The following is a 21471-nucleotide window of genomic DNA, read 5'->3' on the forward strand; positions in this document are numbered from 1 at the left end:
GGGGGGGCTCTCGTGACATCTACAGGGGAGGTGAGGCTTGGTGCCTCCGGGCAGACTACAGTTTACTGAGGCCGGACAGCGTAGCCGCTGCTCCCTTCTAGGCAAGTTGCTATCGTCTCGTTTAATCCTCGTACCTGCTCTTTAAAGCAGAGATTAAACTTTACAAAATGCTCTTTTACAGATAATTATACTGATGATGGTGATGGTAGCAGTCACGGTTTGCTCACGGCTTATCCGGTGCTAAATGTTTCACCAGGCACATCTCAGCAGAGCCCTGGTGGCGAGGCCCCGTCCTTCCTTCCCATTCTGCAGAGGGAGGAGCGGTGATGTCGCTGTGTTCTTGAGGCCACAGCTAGGAGGTGGGGGAGTGGAATTTCAAGCCAGTTGCTTCAACTCCGGAGTCCGCTGGTTCTGTGTGTGACCACAATTTCGTCATTGCATTTTGTCAGAACCCGAATCTCATCTGTCCTGGGAGCTGGCAGCTCCAGACCCTGAGAAGCTATTGTGAGGCCAACCGTCTCCTTTAATTGACTTCCATTGACACACAGACATATGTTACCCAGCCTTTGGTGCCCACCGGCCCTCCCCATCCACACGGGCGCGGTGGGGGCCCCATGTGCCAGGGGGTAGGGGCAGGGCGACAGATGGCCTTTCAGTCTGCTTTCCCTGCAGACAGACCCGTCGGCCCCGCGCTCCCCGTGCGGTCTGAGCCTCGGTTCTGCTCCTGCTGTCAGGAGCCCCAGAGGAGCACAGAGGGACCCGGATGGAGGTAGAGCCCGCAGCCTTGGCCCTTCGCGCTGCCCAGACGATAGGACCAAATTCACCCGAAGCCCTAACGCCAGCTTCTCTGCTGCTGGGCTGCTCCCTCACTGTGAGTCAGGTTTCCATGCAGGGCAAGAGCGGTTGTGGGGGCAGGTGACTCGGGTGCACGTCACGTTCAGCCGGTGTCCCTGTGAGGCCGGCTCCACACTCGCAGCAGGAAGACGTGAGCCTCAGAAGCGGATCCGGTCTTCCATTGCCGATTGTGTTTCAGCTCTTAGCCGATTGTGTTTCAGCTCTTAGCCGATTGTGTTTCAGCTCTTAGCCGATTGTGTTTCAGCTCTTAGCCAATTGTGTTTCAGCTCTTAGCAGACATGCCTCACAAGTCCTTGCCCTGGGGGCGCCTGGGGGGCTCTGTCGGTTGAGCTTCTGACTTCAGCTCAGGTCACGACCTCACAGCTCATGAGTTCGAGCCCCGCGTCGGGCTCTGTGCTGACACCTCGGAGCCCGGAGCCTCCTTCAGAGTCTGTGTCTCCTTCTCTCTCTGCCCCTCCCCTGGTTGCACTCTTTCTCTCTCTTTCTCTTAAAAATAAACATTAAAACAAAACCAAATCCGAACCAAACCCTTGCCGTGTCGCGACCGCCTCTGCAGTGTTGGGATCGTATGCCGGCCCTTGGCTTTCAGGCTCGCTTTTCTGGACCTCGTTTCCCTGAACCCCCTTCCCGCGTGGCAAAGATTTTAGGCTTTAGGCTCCGGTAGCCGCCCCCGTGGACGAGGGGTGAGTGGGCGTGGCTGGGTGCCAACCAAACTGTGTGCAAACAGAGGCTTCGGGCCAGATTGGGCCCGCGGCGGGTTTGTCCCCACTGAGAGGCAGGAGGCTGCAGGTCGAGCCGTGCTACCAAGTCTTTTCAGTCTGGTTGGACCTGGCCGTTTGGAGCTTAGCCAGAGGCCAAACGTGTGTTTGGGGGCTTCGTTCCTGGGCTAACCGTCCCCTCTCCTGATGACTTTGCTGGAGGCTTGAATCCGGTTTGCGGTGAGCGTCCCGCCCCGCTTGTGGGTGGGAGGAGGCTTCACGGCAGCAACGCTGTCCCGATTTCTTCCAGGAGCCCTGCTGCCGGCCGGCCGGTCGGTCCACTGGGTCTGCAGACTCAGTGAGGGCCGGGTGAGGGCCCGGCGGGACCGGACCCAGCAGGATCGCGTCACCTGGGAGCTCCTTAGGAACGCAGCCCCGCGGGGCCCCCTTACCTGCGGAATCAGAATCTGCATTTCCACAGGAACCCCCCCCCCCCCCCCGCCGGCTGTATTCCCACGGCAGTGTGAGAGTTCCAGTCTGGAGGACAGGGAGGAAGCATTTAAAAAATACTTTTGTCTCTGGTTTTTTAATATTAAAATATAATTCTGCAACGTGAGACCTGTGAAGGCAGCTCTGTGTCTTTACAGACACGAGAGTCGTCACAGACTGTTATCTTCCTGACGGAGAAGGGCTGTCCGGCCCGCTAATGCAGAGTGGCGTAGAAAGTTCTAGACTAGCGAAACAATACGAGGCAGAAGTTACTGCCCCCCCCCCCCCCCCCCCCCCCCCGCCGGGGCGTCACTGGGCACACTGCCTTGCTCTCTCGTGCCTCAGTCTCTCCTGTATAATACGAGCCCTGGATGGCAGCCAGCGTTTGACTGAAGCTCCCCCTGGTTGCGAGAATTCTATTTGGTCTTTTTCTGGCGTGCGCTTTGATCCTGCCCCCTGCCCCTGCCGTCCATTCCCCGTCCTCACACGTGCCCTCTCCTCCCTTCCCGCTCTTGACCGAGGACTGCAGTTCGGGCACAGCTGGCGGGGCCAGGGGAGCAATCTGAAATGCGTGGTCACCGTAGAGCTGCAGAAGCGGTGCAGGGAAGAGCTGGAATTCGGGGAGGACCGCTTCGAGTTTGTGGGAGGTGAGCCGGCTTCGCCCGGTGGGCACGTCTGGAGTCTGGGGGCACTGTCCTCGGTGTCCTGGGGCCCTGCCTCCCAGTGTCCGCGGGTCGTCCAAAGCCGCGTCTCAGATGACTCAGGTAAGTGTGGCTGCAGGGCTCGTACCATCTAGCTGGAAGCGAAAAAAGTGGAGCTTAGGGAGGAAACATCCCTTGTCTCCGTTCCTGGAAACGTGGGCTCTTGCAGCTGGCGTGGGCCTCCCTCTCCCTCCGCCTGCCCTTCTCCCAGCGCCCGGGGAGAGCGAGGTCTGCGAGCAGCTTCCCCACTCTGGAACCTCCTAGCCGCCCCTCCCCCACGAACCCTCTGTCCCGGCAGTCACTGGGGACATCTGCAGGGCCTTGGGCTCTCTGAGCCGGCAGCTGGTGGCTGCCTCGTGGGCCAGAGGCTCATCTTTCATTCTGTGTGGAGCGGCCTCGGGTTCTTTTAAAGCGACGCTTCTGCATTCGGAGGTGGTGCCCGGCCTCTTCTGTGCCCTGAGTTAGCACCGTCCCCGCGGGTTGTGGAGGTAGGGTTGTTTCAGAGAAAGAGAACCTTCTGGGCAACTAGACTCTTCTGTCGGTCCTTTCTGTGCCCTTGGCCCGAAAGTCCCTGCTCCTCCCCTAGCTTCAGCGTCTGTGTTCATAAAACCATAGTATTAAGGGCGCCTGGGTGGCTAGGGTGATTAAGCATCTGATTCTGATTCGGCTCAGGTCATGATCCCAGGGTCGTGGGATCGAGCCCTACTTTGGGCTCCATGCTAAGTATGGGGCCTGCTTGGGATTCTCTGTCCCTCTCTCTCTCTGTCTCTGTCTCTCTCACTCTCCTTCTTCCCCTCCCTCTGCTCATGTTCTCTCTCTGTCTCTCTCAAAATAAATAAAACTTAAAAAAAAACACCCCGCATAGTATTAGGTGGGATACTGCCCAAGATCTCTTCAGCTTTAGGAGCCTCTGCCTGAAGAGGGAACCGAGTCAGCGGGGAGACAGATGTGCCCAGAGAGGGTGGGTGGGCTCCACACCTCGCTGCCTGCCCCTGGAACTCTGTGAGGAGGCAGCGGCTGGCGGGGGAGGCGGGCGCCCGCGCCCCTGCACCTGGCCCGGCCCTGCCTCCCCGCAGGTGCGCGGGGACCCGGGCTTCACGCGGCCCCTCCGTGCTTGCTGGACAGGGGCGGCTGTGCGCCGCTTTTCGCGGAGCCTTGACCTCCTGCTGGAGGGCTTCGTACTTGAGCAGGAACCTCTCGGCCCTGGGAGAAGGCAGAGCTGGCGAGGGTGCGGGTTGCCCCCTGTGCCCTGCAGCCGTGTGGGCCGTGACCCCTCCGAACCTGGTCGGCCTCAGCAGCGGCCTGGGAGAGAATAAAGCCTTCGGTTGTTTGAGTCGGACCCGGCTTACGAATTCAGTCTGCCTTTGTTTCCCCTTTTGTTTTTGTTCCTTCCGTTGACTAGAAGGAGAACGCATTCGTGAGTGAAGTTCCGAGCAGCTGTATGGCGATGAAGACACAACTCCGTTCCCTGGAACTTTCTGAGTCTCTGCGCCTGTGGTTAGGAGCCCTGCTTCCCTCCTTAGGAAACTGGAATTAGCCCTTGCTGTGCCGAGCCAGTCCATGCTCCCGTTCCCTCTCTGCCGTGCGGCAGAATCTTCTCTTCACATCCCATTTACCTCGGTTTTCTCAGAATCCCGTTTGTCTGGCATTACCAGATACAGTGTGCAGGGGTCTCCTGTTTCGTGTGGCTCCGCCTTGACTAGGTGGGGTCTTTTTCTCTGACCTTGAACTCTGTGCCTGTCACGTGATCAGCCCGCCCCGCCCTCGTTGGAGCCCCACGAATCCGGAATCCAGCAGGACGGTCCCTCGCCCACTCAGACCAGGGCAACCCGTCCCCCTCCCCCCTCCACAATCTGCTTTCTGTCACTTTGCTTTGCTGATCCTAGAATTGCATGAAAATGGGATCGTGCAGTGTGCCTCTTTGTGCTTCCTTCACAAGTGGCGCAAATGGATGGTTGGTTTCTTTTTATTGCGACCAAATACTCCGTCGTGGTTTATCTGGGTATTCGCTAACGATCTCTGGGCCAAGGGCAGCGTCTGGCTGTTCTGAGCGAAGCCGCCAACGTTTGTGTGCAGACACGCGCGGTGGAATTATCGGACCCCACGGGAGATGCACGTTTCACTTTAGGAGAAGCTGCCAGAATGTTCTCTGGAGTGGCTGCACCACGGAGGCTCCTTCCAGGAAAGTGCCAGTGCGCCGCACGCTCGCGGTTTTGTCTGTGCCTGATGCCGCCAGTCTCGCGAGCTCTGGTCATCGTGCTGCACGTGGAGGCGTGTCCCGTCGTGATTTTAACTAGCTTCACCCCGGTGACTGGTGGTGCCCACGTCTCACGGCCGTTTGTGTCTTTTGTGCGTGTGGGGCTGTCGGACCCCTCTGTTGTTTGCTGTTAGGTTCTCTGGACGTTCTGAGGAGTCAGTCTGTTGTGCTTTGTCAAATGTGCACTGCGAGTATTTTCTAAGTGATGTCTTTCAAAAGCCCAACTTAGCGAGTTCTAAATGTTACGTTAGTACTTTGTGTTCTCCCGAGAGCTCCTGGGCTGCTCCAAAGTCCTAAATAATTACTGGCACGTTTTCTTTTCTATTTCTAGATAGTTTATGGTTTTCCTTTTTATCTGCAGGCTTCTGATCCACTTGAGTGTTCATTTTCGTAGGCGGTTTGATGCAGGGGATGAAAGGCACTCTTCCATGGGACGCCCACTTGCTCAGAACCATTTGCTCCGAAGACCGTTCTTTCCCCATTGAAGTGACTTGGCATCTTTGTCTGAGACCAGTTGGCCATCGTGTGGGACTTTGCTCTGTTTCACTGTCCCTCCTAACAGCAGTACCACATGGGCTTGGTTGTTGTGGGCTGGCAGTTAAGTCTCGAAGCTCGGTGAAGTCCCCCAACGTGGTTTTTCTCCCCGCGGTGTTTGTCTATTCTTGTTTGTTTCATTTTCATGTACTTTAGATTCAGCATCTTTTTTTTTTTTTTTTTCTCCTCTTTGCAAAAGCTGCTGGGACCTTGTTTGGGATTGTGTTGAGTCTCTGGGATATCTTGGGGGAGAATTGCTGAATTAACTACAGAGTCTTGCACTCTGCGATACGGTGTTTCTCCTTTTATTTAGATTTGCGTTCAGTTTTCTGAGCAGCGTCTCATAGTGGACAGTTTATACGTCTTCCACAACACTTTGTTCAACTCAGGTATTTCTTATATTTTAAGGCCATTATAAATGGAATGAGGTGTTTTTTTTTTTTTTCTCTTTCTTTCACTTTTCAGTTGTTCCTTGCTAGGGAGTATCCGATTATTTTTCAGAGAAACTGGCAGGAGAGTAGACGGATGAGGGGCCTAAGCACAGGCCGGAGTGGTCGCCGTCCCCTGGGATGATCTGGGAAGGGTCTGCAGAGCGAGGTGGTGCTTGGTTTCACCCACAGAAATCTTGCTTGGGAGAGAAGTTGAGTGCTGGGGCAGGTGTATTGCAGAACACATGAGCCAAGGTTAGAGGAAGGAACACAAGAATGTTCTGGAAAGAATGAGCAGTAGCTGGATCTGGCCGCACGGAAGCACACACAGGCAGAGTGTGGAAGGTGATCCATCTGTGAGGACGCTGGGGCCACACTGGCAAAGGGTTGGCTGCTGGACAAGGCTCAGCTTCGCTCAGGGGGCGCTAGGGTGTTTGTGAGTGGGTGACATGGAGCCATTCTTCATTCATTCATTCATTCATTCATTCACAGATTGTGTGATATACCTGAAACTAATATAGTATTATGTAGTTATACCTCAATAAATAAAAAAAAATTGTGATAAAATTGACCATTTTAACCCTTTTCAAGAATAGAAATCAGTGGAATTAAACACACCCGCACTGTTGTGATCACCGCCCTCCGTCTCCAGAACTTTCCCACCTTCCCACACTGACGCCCTGCCCGCATTAAACACTACCTCCCCTCCCCTCCCCCGGCCCCTGGCGCCCCCCCACCCGCACTCTGTGTCTGTGGATCTGAATACCCTAAGGACCTCATCGGAGTGGACTTCTACGGCATTTGCCCTTCGGTCACTGGTTTGTTTCACTTAGCACGGTGTCGTCCGTGTGGTGGCAGGTGTCCGGATTGGATTCCCTTCCTTTTTAAGGCTGAATAATATTCTGTCGTCTGATGGCCCACACTCGGTTTATCCGTTCCTCCGTCGATGGACACTTGGGTGGCTTCACCTTTGGGCCACTGTGAATAGAGAACCATTCCTAAGGGCAGAGGACCTCAGAGATGAAGCAGGGATCTGGAGCTAGAAAATGTGACATAAAATTGTTGGCCGGGTGCTTTGTTCACAGCGTCTGTCCTCATTTCTGGCTCTTTCCCTAACTTGAGTGTAAGAGACCATGTTTGCGTTACTTATTATTGTACACCCCACACTTAGGTTACCCAAGTATCTGTGCCATGAGGTTTTTTTTTAGTAACTATGTGAAATATAGTGCAGTGAATAGAGCACATTTCCTTCTCCATCCTCCCAGGGCTGTCGTTCAGATCCCCTGCCCCGTGGGCCTGTTCGTGCAGTAGTCTCACTCTCCACTTCCTCCTGGATGCTGCTGTCAGAGCCACCTTTGCGGACGTGGGGATCTTGCAACGCCACCTTTTGTGAAAACCTGCGACTCTCCCTTTCATAGAATAAAGGATCGCGGGTCCAAATGTTTGTCTGCTGCTCTCCGCCGTGAACCGTTGGAAGTCGGGGCTTGCTGTTACTTCTGAGTCCGATGTCTTGCACGTGGTGTTTCACAACTCACTACTGAAATCAGTTTCTATTCCGTAGAATGCAAACACCGTGCTCTCAATATCATACTGGAACCTTTGTTAGCAACCGGCTTGCTTTTATCTGTGGTCTCTCCTGCCAGCCTAGGAATAGGGCTTCAGGGGGTCAGATGACATGATCATTATGATTATGGAAGACAGCTCCAGATCTACGTTTTGCTCCTCTGTTGCTTTCCACAAAGTCATAGGAGGATATTTCCTTTAGCGCTTTATTTTTTCTCCATGTGTTAATCCGACTTTTATGATGATTGCAAGAATGTGCCCTGTGGATTTTTACATCAATCCCTTGGGGGGCTTTTTGCTGGCTCACTCTGACCAGAAGGGAAGCGTCTCAGGACTTAGAATATATATGCATGCACTTACTCTCGTAGAAATGCAAGCTTTCCTCTGGGATGTTGACAAATCTTACAAGGATCAGTTCTCGGTCGATGCTGAAACTGGGCCGTGACTGCCAGGGCTGCAGACCCGAGAGAGTGACAAGTAGCAACTTTATTTACTTGGACTTTTCAGAATCAAATTAAACGAGCCTGAATGGAATTCCCCTGAAGTCCCGGGCTTTTATTTATAGCCTTCTTTGGATCTCCAGCCGTCTCGCGAGGCACATAACTGTTGTTACCCCCGCGCTGTAGGGCAGGGCACCGGGAGCCCAAGACGTTTGGTCGGGTCCCGCATCCGGTCATTCGGATCGTGGTCGTCTGAGTCGTGAGGAATTTTGGACGTGGTCTAGCTGAGGCAAACTCGCCAGGCAGACCGCGTCTGAGGCTATGCTGCTTTTCCTGAGGTTTCTCAGATCGACCTTTCGGCAGCCCATTGAGATTATCTGCGGGGGCCTGTGGAAAGATTTGCCAGAGTCTGCACGAAGAGTCCTGACCGTAACCCTATAAGGGAAAATATGCTGTGCTGTGCTCGAGCGTCGGCTCCTCTGCTCCAGTGCCACACAAGCCCCGTCCCTCCTGAGCACGCTCCCAAGTCCTCCTGTCAGTGTCTCTGCTGACGGAGACGGGCATCGACCTGGCGGAGACCGTGAAGCTGTCAGAATCATTCCTTCGCCACTTCTGATCGCGTGTCCTAAGAATAGCACAGAAGACATGGCTACCAGGAGAGGACGGTCCGTGGTATTTTTCTCTGCAACTTTCTCTTCCCCACGAATCTCAGGAGTTTTGTCCGGCATGGAGATGTAGAAACAAACGGGCGTGTGAATTCGCCAAGCACACTGCACGTCCGTGGAGTCACGCGGCGGTCCCCGACGTGAGGCCGCCCGCTGCCCGCCGGGGCAGACACACGGGTCCAGCCCCCGCTCCTGCGTCAGGCGTGGACTCTGCCGAGGGCAGGCCTGCCCGGTGGGGACGGCGCTGTCTCGCAGGGCGGCCAGGTAAGGGAGGCGTGGCCGCGAGAGGTGTAGCACGACACGGACGGGCAGGGTGGAGGCCACCGTCCGCGGGCAAGAGCAGGCCCGACGGGTGTAGGAAACCGTACCGTTTGCCGCAGTGTGAGGCAGAGTGGGGGAGTGGAGAGGATGACTCTGGAAACATCGGCAGGGGCTGGTTGAGATCTGATACAGTGTCAGGAAAAGTCACTTCTTAAGGAGGTCGGGGACAAGGGCCATTTTCTGAAAAGGAGGTTGGTCTCGGGACCAGCCATGGTTTAGAAACTGCTTCCTAACTGGAGCCTCAAATCCAGTGCCCTGGTCCCGGGGGAGGGGGAGCCGTGGAGGTTTCGTGCAACAGGCTCCCCAGCTCTGCAGCGACCCAGCCTCTGGAGACCGTCAGCTCGGAGAGATGTGCGCTTTCCCACAAGGCCCCGGTGCGCCGCGGGAGGCAGGTGTGAGCCCTGCCTCATCTGTGCTGTTCTTTCCGGAGCCTCCCTGACCCCCGTTCTCTTGTGGCACCCGATTTTGAGTCCTAGTTAGAAGATCTTCTCCCAGGCCGGGGTTATAAAAGAATTCGCCTTCTGCTTCTTTGAGGACTCGAATGGCTTCGTCTTTGGTATTTGGATTCTCAGGTATCTTTGGAGTTTCTTCTGGTGTGTGATGTAAGTACTTAAATTTATCTTTTCTCTTCCTCCAAATGGCTGCCAGTTGTCCTGACTCCAGTTTGGGGGAGGGCCATCTTTTCCCCCTTTGTTTGCGATGCTACCCGTGTCAGGTGCCACATATCCGAACGCATACAGGTCCGTTTGTTGACTTTCTGTTCTGTTGTGTTGATCCACCTGGGAACATATGTGCCTGCATCACATCTTTTTAATGGCAGCAACCTTTAATAGGGGGTAGGGTCTGCCCTTCGTCATTGTTCTGAGACATCCCCGCATCCCCGCTGGTACATTAAATGGGTTTGTGACCGTGGACAGAATTAACATCTTTCTGATGGTAAGTTGTCCTCTCCAAAGGCAAGGGGGCACTTTTCTGTTTGTTCAGATTTACTTCTTTGTCTTTCAGGAGTGCTTTCAGTTTTCCTCATGGAGCTTGTGCACGTTTCTTTTTAAATTACTTCAAGTGTTCTACCTTCTGATTGCTTCTAAATGCTTGTTTGGTATAGAATTAATATGCAAAACTTTATTGAAACCTTTATCGAAGTTTGTTATTATTTGTGGTAGCTTTATCATTGGTTATCTCGGGTTTTCCATGAATGATTTCACATCAGCTCGGACAGAGATAATTTTGTTGTTTCATTTCCATTCGTAAGTCTCTAGTTGTCTCTCTTCTCTAATTGCTCTGGCTGGCGCTTCCAATAGAGTGTTAAATGTGGTGGAGGGAACGGGCCTCCTTGACTTGTTTCCAACCTTTCCGGGAACGCCTGAAGTCTTTCTCACTAAGTAGGTTCCTCTTCTTGCTTTGGTTTGTCTGTTAGGGTCTTAGGCCACTCGGGCTGCTATACCAGAGTAGCATAGACTGGGAGGCTTGTAAATAACCGACATTAATCTGTCCCAGCCCTGGAGGCTGGGCGTCTGCGATTGGGGTTCCAGCATGGATGGGTTCTGGTGAGGATCCTCCTCTGGGCTGTAGACTGCCTGCTTTTCATCCTCACAGGGGAAAGGGGCAAGAGCGATCTGTAGGGCCTCTTGTGTACCATTTTGTACCGGGCACCATTCCCCTTTGAGAAGGCTGGCTCCTCATGACTCATCACCTCCCAATGGCCCCACTTCTGGTACTGTCACATTGGGCATCAGGTTTCAACATGAATTTGGGGGGAACACAGACGTTCAGCCTATAGGAGTTACTACATGTATTTTATCAAGCTAAGGAAGTATATATCAATTCCCATTCGTTGATTTTTTTTTTTTTTTAAATTAGGAGTGAGTATTGAATTTTGTTGAATGCATTTTCCTGATCTATGGAGAGAATCACATGATCTCATTAGAGAAGGTATTAATATGATAAATTATATTAGCATGTTTTCTAACACCGAGTCATCCTGGCATTGCTGCAATGAACCCCATTTGGTCATGGTGTGCTATTAATGTATTGTGTTGATTTCTGTTTGTTAATATTTTAATTAGGATTTTTGCATTGGTATTTGTAAGTAACGTTAGTCTTTCGGTTTTCTCTTTTTGTGCTATCTCTGTCGGGTTTAGGCATCGGTTTTGTACCAACTTCTAAAAAAGAAAGTATTTGACAAATTTCTGTATTTACCCTCTGAAACAATTTGTGTAGTAAGGTTTGGTATATAAGGTTTGGTAGAATTCCCCCGTAAAACCATCTGGGCCTGGGGCTTGCATTTGTGGGGCTCATTCTTTGACACGTTTCTCTGCTGCTTCTATGGAAAATTGGTCTGTGTATGCTTTCTAAGACAATCTGGTAAATTGTACTCCTTTCTGTGAACTTATGTATTTCACCTACTTTTAAATGTATTTGCATAGAGTCGTATAGGATAGTGTTTCATGACTTCTCTTAAGGGGAGGCAGATATTTAAGGACTTAGTTTCGGAAGGTAAGAAGTATGTCGTGGTGTTTACCTACTCATCGATCCCATCGATCCCAGGTCGCACAGTGAACCAGGAAGATGAGCATATGCCAGTCGTAATGCCGCCAGCCGCCAGTTGTGAGGTACTTGGCTCTGCGCGTAGAGCCCCTCCTTTAACGCTCGTTACAACACTGAGATACATGATCGGCATCTCATGTGAAGGATGAGATCGTTTGGGGGACTTACTCACTGGCCTAAGGTCACACGGCTAGGAAGGCTCGGAACGGGGGTGTGGATCTGATTTGTGTGGCCACCAACGCTGGGCTCCTTGTAAGCATCGGCAGGTGAGGAGGGCCAAGCAGAGACGTGGACGGAGAGATTCTGGGAAGGGGGGTCAGGATGGATGGAATGACCAGGGTGTCTTCGCCGAGGAGGCGGGACGTGTGTTCCGCTCTAGAGGACTGGCAGTTTGGGGAGGGAGGGGGAGATGGCAGCAAGGTGATCGTGGGTGGGCTGGCCGGCAGCAGGCGGTGACCGTAGCTCCACCCGGTGAGAAGGACACGTGGAGCCTGGCAGGTCCGGGTGCCGGCTGGGGCTGCGCGCTGGGGCTGGGGAGGGGAGAGCCAGGGGCACTGGGGAAGTAGGGAGAAGCCCGTACCTGTTTGCAAGTGACCCTAGAGAAGGGGAGTTACCCACGTCTAGTTTCCATGCAGTGGGTTAGAACTTGGGAGGGAAGAGCCACATGAGAGGGGTCTGGGGCGAAAACTTAACACTGAAAAGACCCCCTTTGGGGCGCCTGGGTGGCTCAGTCGGTTGAGCGTCCGACTTCGGCTCAGGTCATGATCTTGGAGTTTGTGAGTTTGAGCCCCGCGTTGGGCTCCGTGCTGACAGCTCGGAGTCCGGAGCCTGCTTCGGATTCTGTGTCTCCCTCTCTCTCTGTCCCTTCCCCCTTCAGACACACACTCTCTCTCTCTCTCTCTCTCTCTCAAAAATAAATAAAAATATTAAAAAAAAAAAAGACCCCCAGCCGCCATCGTGGTTGCCCGGAGACACTGACCATCACTGAGGGTGCAAACAGCACGGGTCTCGTACATGCCAGCGAAGCTTGCGGACCGAGGAGAATGTGGACGTGGCAGCGTGTGCAGTCTGCCGCCGTGACAAATTGCGTGCCGGGAATCTGTGAACCGTTCCTTGCCCTTCCTGACAAAGAGGAGGGAGGTTTGGGCGGCTAACCGTGTCTTCCTAGATAGACAGTAGTAGTGGACGTTATTTCTCGTTGCTTGCAGGATTTGTCCTCGGCGAGTGGCTCGGTGTCCTGGGAAACTGCAGGGGGACCCCGGGAGCTCTGTCCTCGCCCCTGGAGGAGGCGTGTGGAGAAGACAGTTCCGTGCAGACCTGGGCGCTCCGGCCTGGCCGTCAGGCCGCCCGGCTCCCGGTTGGGGCCTTTTAACCAAATACTTTGTGACCTCAGCAGGTAAGTCACTTTCCTTCTCTGGGCCCCGGGTTCCTCCCATCCGTCTGGCGTTCACATTCTGTGACGTAGGCATTAAGGTGGATAAAATTCCTTTAAAGTGGTTTTTGGGTCGCGCAAACGACAGCCCATTTCTTTTCTGTTGTTGAAATAAATCCAGCCACCACCAAACCTGAGTTAGAGGTTTTTGCAATAGTAGAGGGGCGGACTACAGAGGAAGCCAGTTGCTGTACCGAACTCTTCGTCTGCTGTGCTGCCCGGCCTTGCTCATTCTCTCCCTCTTTCTGTAGGACCGTGGGAGACACCACAAGTGCAGAGTCACTTGATTTAGCGCAAACATCCTTTTGCTTGGGAGAAGGGAGTTTTGCTGTTCGGATGCATAGAATGTACCCAGAGATGCCTCCAGGTGATTTCCTCGTTGCCTTGGGAATCATAAATTCTGTAGCCAGATCTTTTGTGTGGTGTGGGCATTTGGGAATTTTGTTTGTTTTTTTTTTTTCTCCTGGAAGCTAGTGACTACACCTGTGTCCCGGTCCCAGTCATCGTTCAGTGATTCCCATTCTGCCGAGAGGAGGGTAGCGGGTGTGAGGGTTGGGAGGTCGAACAGAGGAGGCGGGAGCCCCAGAGGGCCACGCGGTGGTTCGAGGGTGGACGTGGCCTTGCTCTGCTTCCTGGCCTGGGTCAGGCTCTTCACCGTTTTCCTTTGATCTCTGCCACCCGTGATATTTCCAAGACAACGTGATCGTGAGGGTCACGGGACGACAGGCACTGGAAACATTTTGTAGAGGAGGGTGTCACTGGTTGTTATTCTGAGTGCAGCGCCCTTTGGCCTGTGTTCCGGGCACACAAACTGGGGAAGAGGAGCAGACCGTGCCCTTGGTGAGTCTCCGACCCTGTGAGCCTTCCTTGTTCCGTCAGCAAGTTGAGAACGAATTGGCCACGGTTATAAGATTCTGGTTTTTACTATAAGCAGTGTTAGTAAGAGAGCTAGGCAAGGCACCGTTTGAGCGATGTGCCAGAAGGCTGTGGTTGTGAGGGGAGCCTGTTGCCATCGTGGGAAGGAGGTTACTTGAGCGTGGACACAGAGGAGTGAGCGTCCTCTTCCGCCGAGAGTGAAAGGCACAGTCAGCGCGACGGTACGAAAAGCGCAGGCATCAAAACTGAGCAGACTTGGTTCTGACTCCCATCCTGCCTCTCATGTCGAGCACTGTGACCTCGGGCCGCAGCATAACCTTTCTCTGTCTCGAAGGGCTCGTGTGCCGATGAGTCTGGCACGGGGTCGGCACTTGGCGGGAGCTCTAATTCCCCAGCAAACGTCTCTAAGGAGGGACGATACTTCTGCGGGGGAGAACAGAAAAACCTGGGTCATGACGAGGACTCGGGCCGGGAGTGCTGCAGGAGGTCAGGTGCACGTGTGTTTCCTGGCCCCAGAGAAGCAGCCCGGCTCCCGAGCGAAGGAGAGGGAGAAGTCGGGTCCCGGGGAGGGAAGTCCTCGGAGGCTCGCGGAGAGGGGCACTCGGGATCCACCCGTGGAAACCCAAGCCGAATCCCTGGACCCCGGATTGCTTTGCCTGTCCTACGAGAGCGGGCTCAGAGCTGGAAGAAGGAGTGGCCGCGCCAGAGGGCACGGGGCAACCTGGTGCAGTTTGAGCCATACGATGCCACCCCTGCGTAGGGGCGCGTGTCCATTAGAGCCTCATTTCTAGACTTCCAGGGAAAGGCGGGTCCATATCCAGAGTTTTAGGCTGAAGATTGGGTGCGGGAACTTCTCGTTCCTCCCTAGCCTTGGCGGCATGTCTGTTAGCTCTGGGAAGTCACGCCCCTTCCTTCAACGTGCATGTGCTGAGTGCGTGGTTAATGCTGGACGCTGCTGGGCGCCAGAGGGAACCCGGCGACGCACCGGATGCTGTCCCTATAGGCCAGGACGGGCAGTCCAGTGGGGGAGGTAGATGGCTCAGTACGCAATTCTGATGCCCTACGGGGCACCATGTAGGCCCCGGCGAAATTTATCACCCCCCTAATATCTTCTGGTTCTTGCTGTACCATGTTCTTGCTCATAAGACGATGGCTGTAGCGTCTCACCAGGCCGGGTCGTGTCAGGAAGCAACCGTGCGATGATCATGGTGAAGGGGCCGAAGCAGGGCCCTTGGAATCAGATCTGCATTCAGGTTCTCACTGCTGCGCTCTCGCCGTGTGGCCGTGAGCAGATTATGAGCTGGAGAAGCTTAGCCACCTACTTGCCTGGTCGCCTTCGGCGACCTCCCTGAGCCTCCGTTTCGTCAGCCGTAAGCTGGGATGACAACAGCAGCTAAGCCCACCGGGGCTGCTCTCCAGGGACGAGCACAGGGTGGACACTTGAGGCCGCTGTGTGAGCATTTGCTCGAATACAAGCGAGCAGACCGGGGCTGGCTTCTCGTTCCCCGCAGATGGGGATGATGGAGTCTCACCCGGGAGGAGGCGGAGGAGGGGTCTCGTGTAGGTGCCTTTCACGTCGTGGGTCCTCAGAAAGTGTCTCTTCCTTGCTGGAGAGTCACCCGTCACTCAGTACTCCGGTGCTTTCCGCGCACACGGTACCGCGGGGCCGGGCGTCCAGAGATGAGCCGAGCGCAAAACCTGCTCTCAACCAGCCGACCAGCTGTTGGGAGAAGAACAACACCAAAACAAAGCCTAGATCACTAAGTATCCGGTTATCGGTTATGGGTGGGGCCGCCGCCAGAGGAGTGAGTCTTGGGAACGAAGGCGGAGCCCCGTGGGGAGGGGCCGATTGGGGAGGATTGGTCAGAGGGGGCTGGGAGGAGGGGGACGCGGGGGGCTTTAAGTGTTTGCAGGGGCTGCCAGGGGCGTGGTGTGGTTTGTGGAGTCTGTGAAGGTTTCCCAACAGTCACGCTCTCTGATGTGAGATGTGCCGCACCCTGCGGTGGGGAGAGCCGTGCTCCGCGGATCTTGGTTTGCAATTTCAGGTGAACAGAAAACCATACGAGGCAGCTGTTCGTAAAAAACAACGAAACGAACGTTTGTGAGCAGGCTCGGGCGTAAGGTGTGCCATGCAGCTCCACGGATGACGGAGGAGGGGCCGGGAAGCTCTCGGGAAGCCCATCGGTGTCTGTCTGTCTGTCTCTGGCCTCTGAGCGTGTCTGCCTGTATTCCAGGGTGTGCTGATAACTGAATTCTTTCCTCCTCTGGTACTGGCTTCGCCCTCCGGCACGTATGTGCTTAAACATGGCTCCTGTGTCTGTGTGTCTTCTTCAACTGCAGAGATCCAACTGCCCACGAGTCCCTAGTCCCAGGCAAACTCCACAGGAAGGAGGGAGAATCGGACTGTGCGGCTTGGTTGAGGGTGGCCCAGCAAGTTATCCTGGGAGTGGAAGGTGGCTGTAGGCTGCGTAGGGTGACAGGGATATGGGTACGGCTGCCCAGAGGGCGCTGGTCTCTTGAGGAGGGGAGCGTGAGCCAGGAGGTGCCCCCCGTGGTCACAGGAAACTCACAGCCCGGAGAGGTGTGAGTCCTGCGTGGGAACTCCGTAACAGAGCTCAGGGCCTTTAGGACAGATGCAGCCTGAGGCCCCCTTTATACGTTTTCATGACTCATGCTGGGACCTACGTGAAATCTTATAGGATGAATATAATTTGGTTACATGCAAGAGAGGCATTTTTGATTAAAAAAGTAGGTATGAATGAAGGCCGAGAAGGGGCTATCGTGAGTTTAACATAGACCCATAAGCATTTTTAACATTTTTGCTGATAGCAGCCCATCAATTTTTGGACAAGGTTGATTTTTTTTTTTATTGTGGTAAAATATACATATCATAAAATTTGCCATTTTGACTCTTTCTGAATGCACATTTAGTGTCATTCAGCACATTCCCTTTGTCAGGCAGCTGTCGCCACTCTCCATCCCCAGAACTTTTTCATCTTCCCAAACGGTAACTTATCATCCCGGGCTGAAACCACCCATTGAACCCTAACTTCCCGTTCTCCCTCCCGGGCCCCGGAAGACACCAGTCTACGTTCTCTCGCCGTGATTTCTATGACTGTAAGTACCTCGCATACGTGGAATCACACAGTATGTGTCCTTTTGTAACTGGTGTATTTCACTGAGCACGAGGTCCTCCGGGTTCATCCATATTGTAACAGGCGGCATAATGTCCCTCCTTCTCAAGGCTGAAGAATATTCCGTCGTGTATAGGCCATGTCCAGCCATCAGTGGACGTGTGGGTTGTTTCCACCTTTTGAACTATGAACAACACTAGGAGCCCACCATTTTTAAAGTACAGATGAGATTGTTTTCCACTTAGAATCATCAAGACATTGTTTGACTAATGAAACCTTTAGTCAGTGTTTGACTAAGTAAATACCTAATCCATCCTCTTCATTTCATAGAGGGAAACTCGTTCAGTTAGGAAAAGTGAACAGCCCAGGGATACACCTTGCCTACTTTGGACTCATTTGCCATTTCTTCATCCACGTACCTAAAATTATGAGAGCTTCTGTAGTTACAACAGCATGGCCTCAGTTAGGATCTTTAGTCCTGAAGAGTGTTGTAGACTTGGAAAGAATCCCATAGACCAGTGGTTCTCAAACCTTTTTGCTTAGGACTTTTTGGTTTCAAAAATAAATACTGAAGATGTGTGGCTTATCTGTACGCATTATAATTAAAACTGGAAGATTTTTAAGGAATTTCTTTATTCATTTAAAAATAATATATGTCTATGAAAAGTAACCACATTGACCAAAACAAGCTAATTTGTGAGATAGTGCTGTGTTTCAGATTCCTGCAAGTATTTCCCATATCCGGTTTGATAATGATGACTGGATTCTTGTATCTATTTCTGCACTCAGATTGCTGTGAAGCATTGTTTTAGAGGGAGCACATAAAGAGAATCTGGCTCACACAGACCCACGGTCAGAGTACTTCAGGGCCTTTTCAGGAAACTGTCAATATTCTTCTTTGATACTACACCAAAAATCGTCAAGTGGTAGTTTCTTAGTGTGTTAGTTGCAATGTGGAATCTGGAGCTGAATCAGACAAGAAACACTTCATCCTCCGTTACGTTAGAACATTTCAGCTTATTTTGTACGTTAGATGGATCTTTGCCCGTGTGTGATTTTGTGACGTCACGGTTCACTGGGTTGTGTGGCTCTTCCAAAGGCTGACCTGCTGCTCTGTACCGTATCAGAAAGGCCTGTTGGTCAGTGTCACTCCCGTTCTGGTCGGGAAAGTCTCTGCTGAGAAGCTGTCGTGCTCACGGTGGTGGCTACAAGTGCTCGAAATTCTCACTCTTTGTGAGAATTTGGAAGCTCAAATTTTACCCTTGGCAACCGACGCTGCCGTTGTTTACCTTGGCCCGATTAGGTCATTTTGTTCCCTGTTGGGAAGATGTCAGTCGTACACTCAGTCTGTGTCCTTGCAGTTCGTGTATCATTTCTTCCTGGGGCCCCGTGACAAAGCGGCTTAGTGTGACCGGCACCTCGAACAGTGCACGCGTGCTTGCCCTCCGACCCCCGTTGTCTGTCAGTCTGCGCGGAGGGGCTGCTTGCTTGCCTGCTTCCCGTTTTATCGTACAGGATGCCAAAAACGTGCATCCCCTGGGGCGGACGCTTCGTACCACTCCGTCAAAGCTCTTTTTCTTTTAAAGTTTATTTTATTTTGAGAGAGGGCGTGAGCAGGGGAGGGGCGGAGAGAGACGGAGCACAGAGCCTGATGTGGGGCTCAAAGTCACAAACTGAGATCGTGACCTGAGCAGAAATCCAGAGTCAGACACTCCACCAGCTGAGCCACCCAGCTGCCCCCCAAAACACTCTTAAAGTAACATTTTGATTTTTACTGTCAGTGTGTGGTGAGGTATACAGTGGCCACAAGTTTAGTTTGCCGTCCCTGCTTTGCTTTGTGCTAAGAGGGTGGCAGTTTAAGCCTCTTCGCCTTTGCACCATTAATGCCGGACAAGAAGAATAAAGCTTCAGTACTATAAAAATAGTTGGAGCCCCTGCACACCCTACAAGGGCTTTGGGGTCCCTGAAAGGTTCACGCCATGAGACGTCAGTTGCTGACTTCAGCCACGTAGCCTGGTCTTGAGTCTGCCTTGATCCTATAAGGGACAGACACGGTGAGGAGTCCGCACCCAAGTCCTTCTTGGCATCGGCATCTTTCTCGTAACTGCACAGACATGCTCACGGCCTTCTTGGGGATGGAAGCAGCCCTACAAAGGCAGAGTTGAGTGTTGAGTTTCTGCAACCACGTCCTAGTGGTTATTTGAAAACTCTTTGGCGTTTCAAACTGCCAGCTCCTTCTCAACATTGAAATTTAATATGCGATTGACCCCATGATATCGGGCTTTTGGGTCACGGCTCCATCTGTTGGCAGCACGGCTCTGGAGCTTGTCCGAGACGAAACTCGCCGCGTCAAAGCCGAGCAAAGCAGTGTGTTTGTCTAGAAGGTGCTGCCTGGATCTTCGTCCGCCTGGCTTCGGCAAACTTGCTTTGCACGTGGGAACACTGTACCCAGTCCAGCTGAAATGAAACGCATTTATCCTGTGGCGTGTGCACACCAGTGGGTCTGACAGTGTCCTTCCTCTCTCCTTTGTTCGCAGCAATGGAAGAGTTAATAGTTGAACTCCGTCTCTTTCTTGAACTCCTGGACCACGAGTACCTAACGTCAACCGTCAGGGAGAAAAAGGCGGTGATTACCGACATCCTGCTGAGGATACAGTCATCCAAAGGTGCGTCTGCTCTTTCTTCCTCCAGGGTCTGTTTTGCCTCTGAACCTTCTTCAATACCACCATGTAAACACGATCGTTTGTTCATATGAACCTATCGATTCACCACGCTGTCCCCGAGGGCCTCCCCGTGTGCCCGGTGCTGGCGGGCTCCCCGCGTGGGAGGGCAAAGCCTTTGGGGAGCTGACGGTGACCACGCTCTACTTACTTCCTCTCTGTACACTCCTCTCCTCATCGGGAGCATCCGCCTCGGACGGACGTCGTGGGAGTCAGAGGCGATGACATAAAATACCTCCAGACAGTGTCTGACATGTGGTAAACCCACGATCACTGGCTGTGATTTTCTCCTGTTGCTTTTTTTTCCCTTTAATATTTATTCAGTTTTGAGAGAGAGTGAGTTGGGGAGGGGCAGAGAGAGAGAGAGAGAGAGAGAGAGAGAGAGAGAGAATGAGAATCCCAAGCAGGTTCCACACTGTCAGCACAGAGCCCCATGCGGGGCTCGAACTCCCGAACCGTGAGATCGTGACCTGAGCCGAAGTCAAGAGTTGGACGCTCAACCGACCGAGCCACCCAGGGGTCCCTTTCCTGTGGCTTTTATGGGTGGAAGGGGCCCCGCTTTCCAACCCCACGCCCTCTGCGTGTTCCCTTTGCCCGGCTGTTCCTGACAGGCGGTCTGGACGCACCACCGCATGCGGGCCTCCAGCCTTGGGAGCTGCTGTTGGCTTTCCCCGATGCTCCTTCCTGTCTCCTTCTGCCCGGTGGGTTCCGACCCTCTGTCTCTCATGCTGTGCTCTGTACGTGCTTCCGAGGCTTTCCACCTGTCTTGTTCTCCCCTCCACTCTTTAATTAGCCTTGAACCTGTCCGCTGATTATTTTCAGTGGTAGAATTCCCATTTGTTCTTTTTCTGTCTTTTCACTGTTGCTAGTTCCGTGCCAGAATTCTCCACCGCAGCTTCTGGCGGTCAGGGCTCTGGCTTTTCACAGCCCATTTTCCTGCCTGCGTAGCACATGCGGCCCAGTGCAGGCGAACCTTGTCGAGTGGCTGTGCTTGTGGGTCTTTCCAGGTGGGTCCTGGCCTATAGATAGTCCCGTGCCCATATGAAACCCGATTCCTTCCACTTTCCTGCCTTCGCTGACCTGGTGCTCACTGTTGTTTCTAAGAGTTACTTGTGTGTAAACTTGTCTTCCCAACTTGAATACGAACCCACTGAGAGCATGAGCTCACACCAGCCGTGGCACTCACCGCACTCGTCTGTCCCAGTGTCTGACTTTAAGAGGGCACCTAATACAGGGGTGCTGGGGTGGCTCAGTCGGTTGAGCGTCCGACTCTTAATTTTGGCCCAGCTCATGATCCCAGCGTCGTGGGATCCAGCCCCGTGTCAGGCTCTGCACTGAGCATGGAACCTGCTTGGGATTCTCTCTCTCTCTCTCTCTCTCTCTCTCTCTCTCTCTCTCTCTGCCCCTGTCTTCCACTCATGCTGTGTCTCTCTCCCTCTCTCTCTCCAAAATAAAAAAAAAGTTAAAAAATGAGAACAAAAGAGGGCACCTAATACACACGTGCTGATTCCCAGGGAAGCGCCCGCCCCCGGAGTCCGCAGGTAATCGCTGACCTGAGGGGAAGTTCAGGCAAAGCACCTCACCTTGGCGAGGCCGGTGGCTTTGGGAAGAACGTGGCTTTGGTGGCCGCTCCCTCATTTGCACCTGCTAGTGTCTCCGTGAGTTCCGTAACCCTTTTTTTCCAGCCATAGATTCCTCACCTGTGAAGTAGAGAATGACAAAGTTGCTGTACACGATTAGAGAAAACAAATATTTGCAAAGCATTCACGATGGGGCCGAGGGAGTGAGAACGGCTAGCGCCGCCCCCCCCC

General features: G+C 53.2%; 1 protein-coding gene across 5 annotated transcripts in view; it reads left to right on the forward strand.

Moving 5' to 3' along the window:
* The window catches only part of AFAP1 (actin filament associated protein 1), a 142714-nt gene that overhangs the window by 42571 nt on the left and 78672 nt on the right, over positions 1-21471 (forward strand). For 3 of the 5 annotated variants that reach the window (XM_049630238.1, XM_049630237.1, XM_049630240.1), the window contains exons 2-3: positions 12707-12894; positions 19478-19606. In XM_049630238.1, the coding sequence (XP_049486195.1) occupies positions 12707-12894; positions 19478-19606 (317 nt within the window). Of the gene's footprint in view, positions 1-12706; positions 12895-13181; positions 13298-19477; positions 19607-21471 lie in introns of those variants that run through there. The other 2 variants (XM_049630239.1, XM_049630241.1) reach the window with 2 other exon arrangements.

The sequence above is a fragment of the Panthera uncia genome, chromosome B1, assembly GCF_023721935.1.
Source record: "Panthera uncia isolate 11264 chromosome B1, Puncia_PCG_1.0, whole genome shotgun sequence".
Classification (NCBI taxonomy): Eukaryota; Metazoa; Chordata; class Mammalia; order Carnivora; family Felidae; genus Panthera; species Panthera uncia.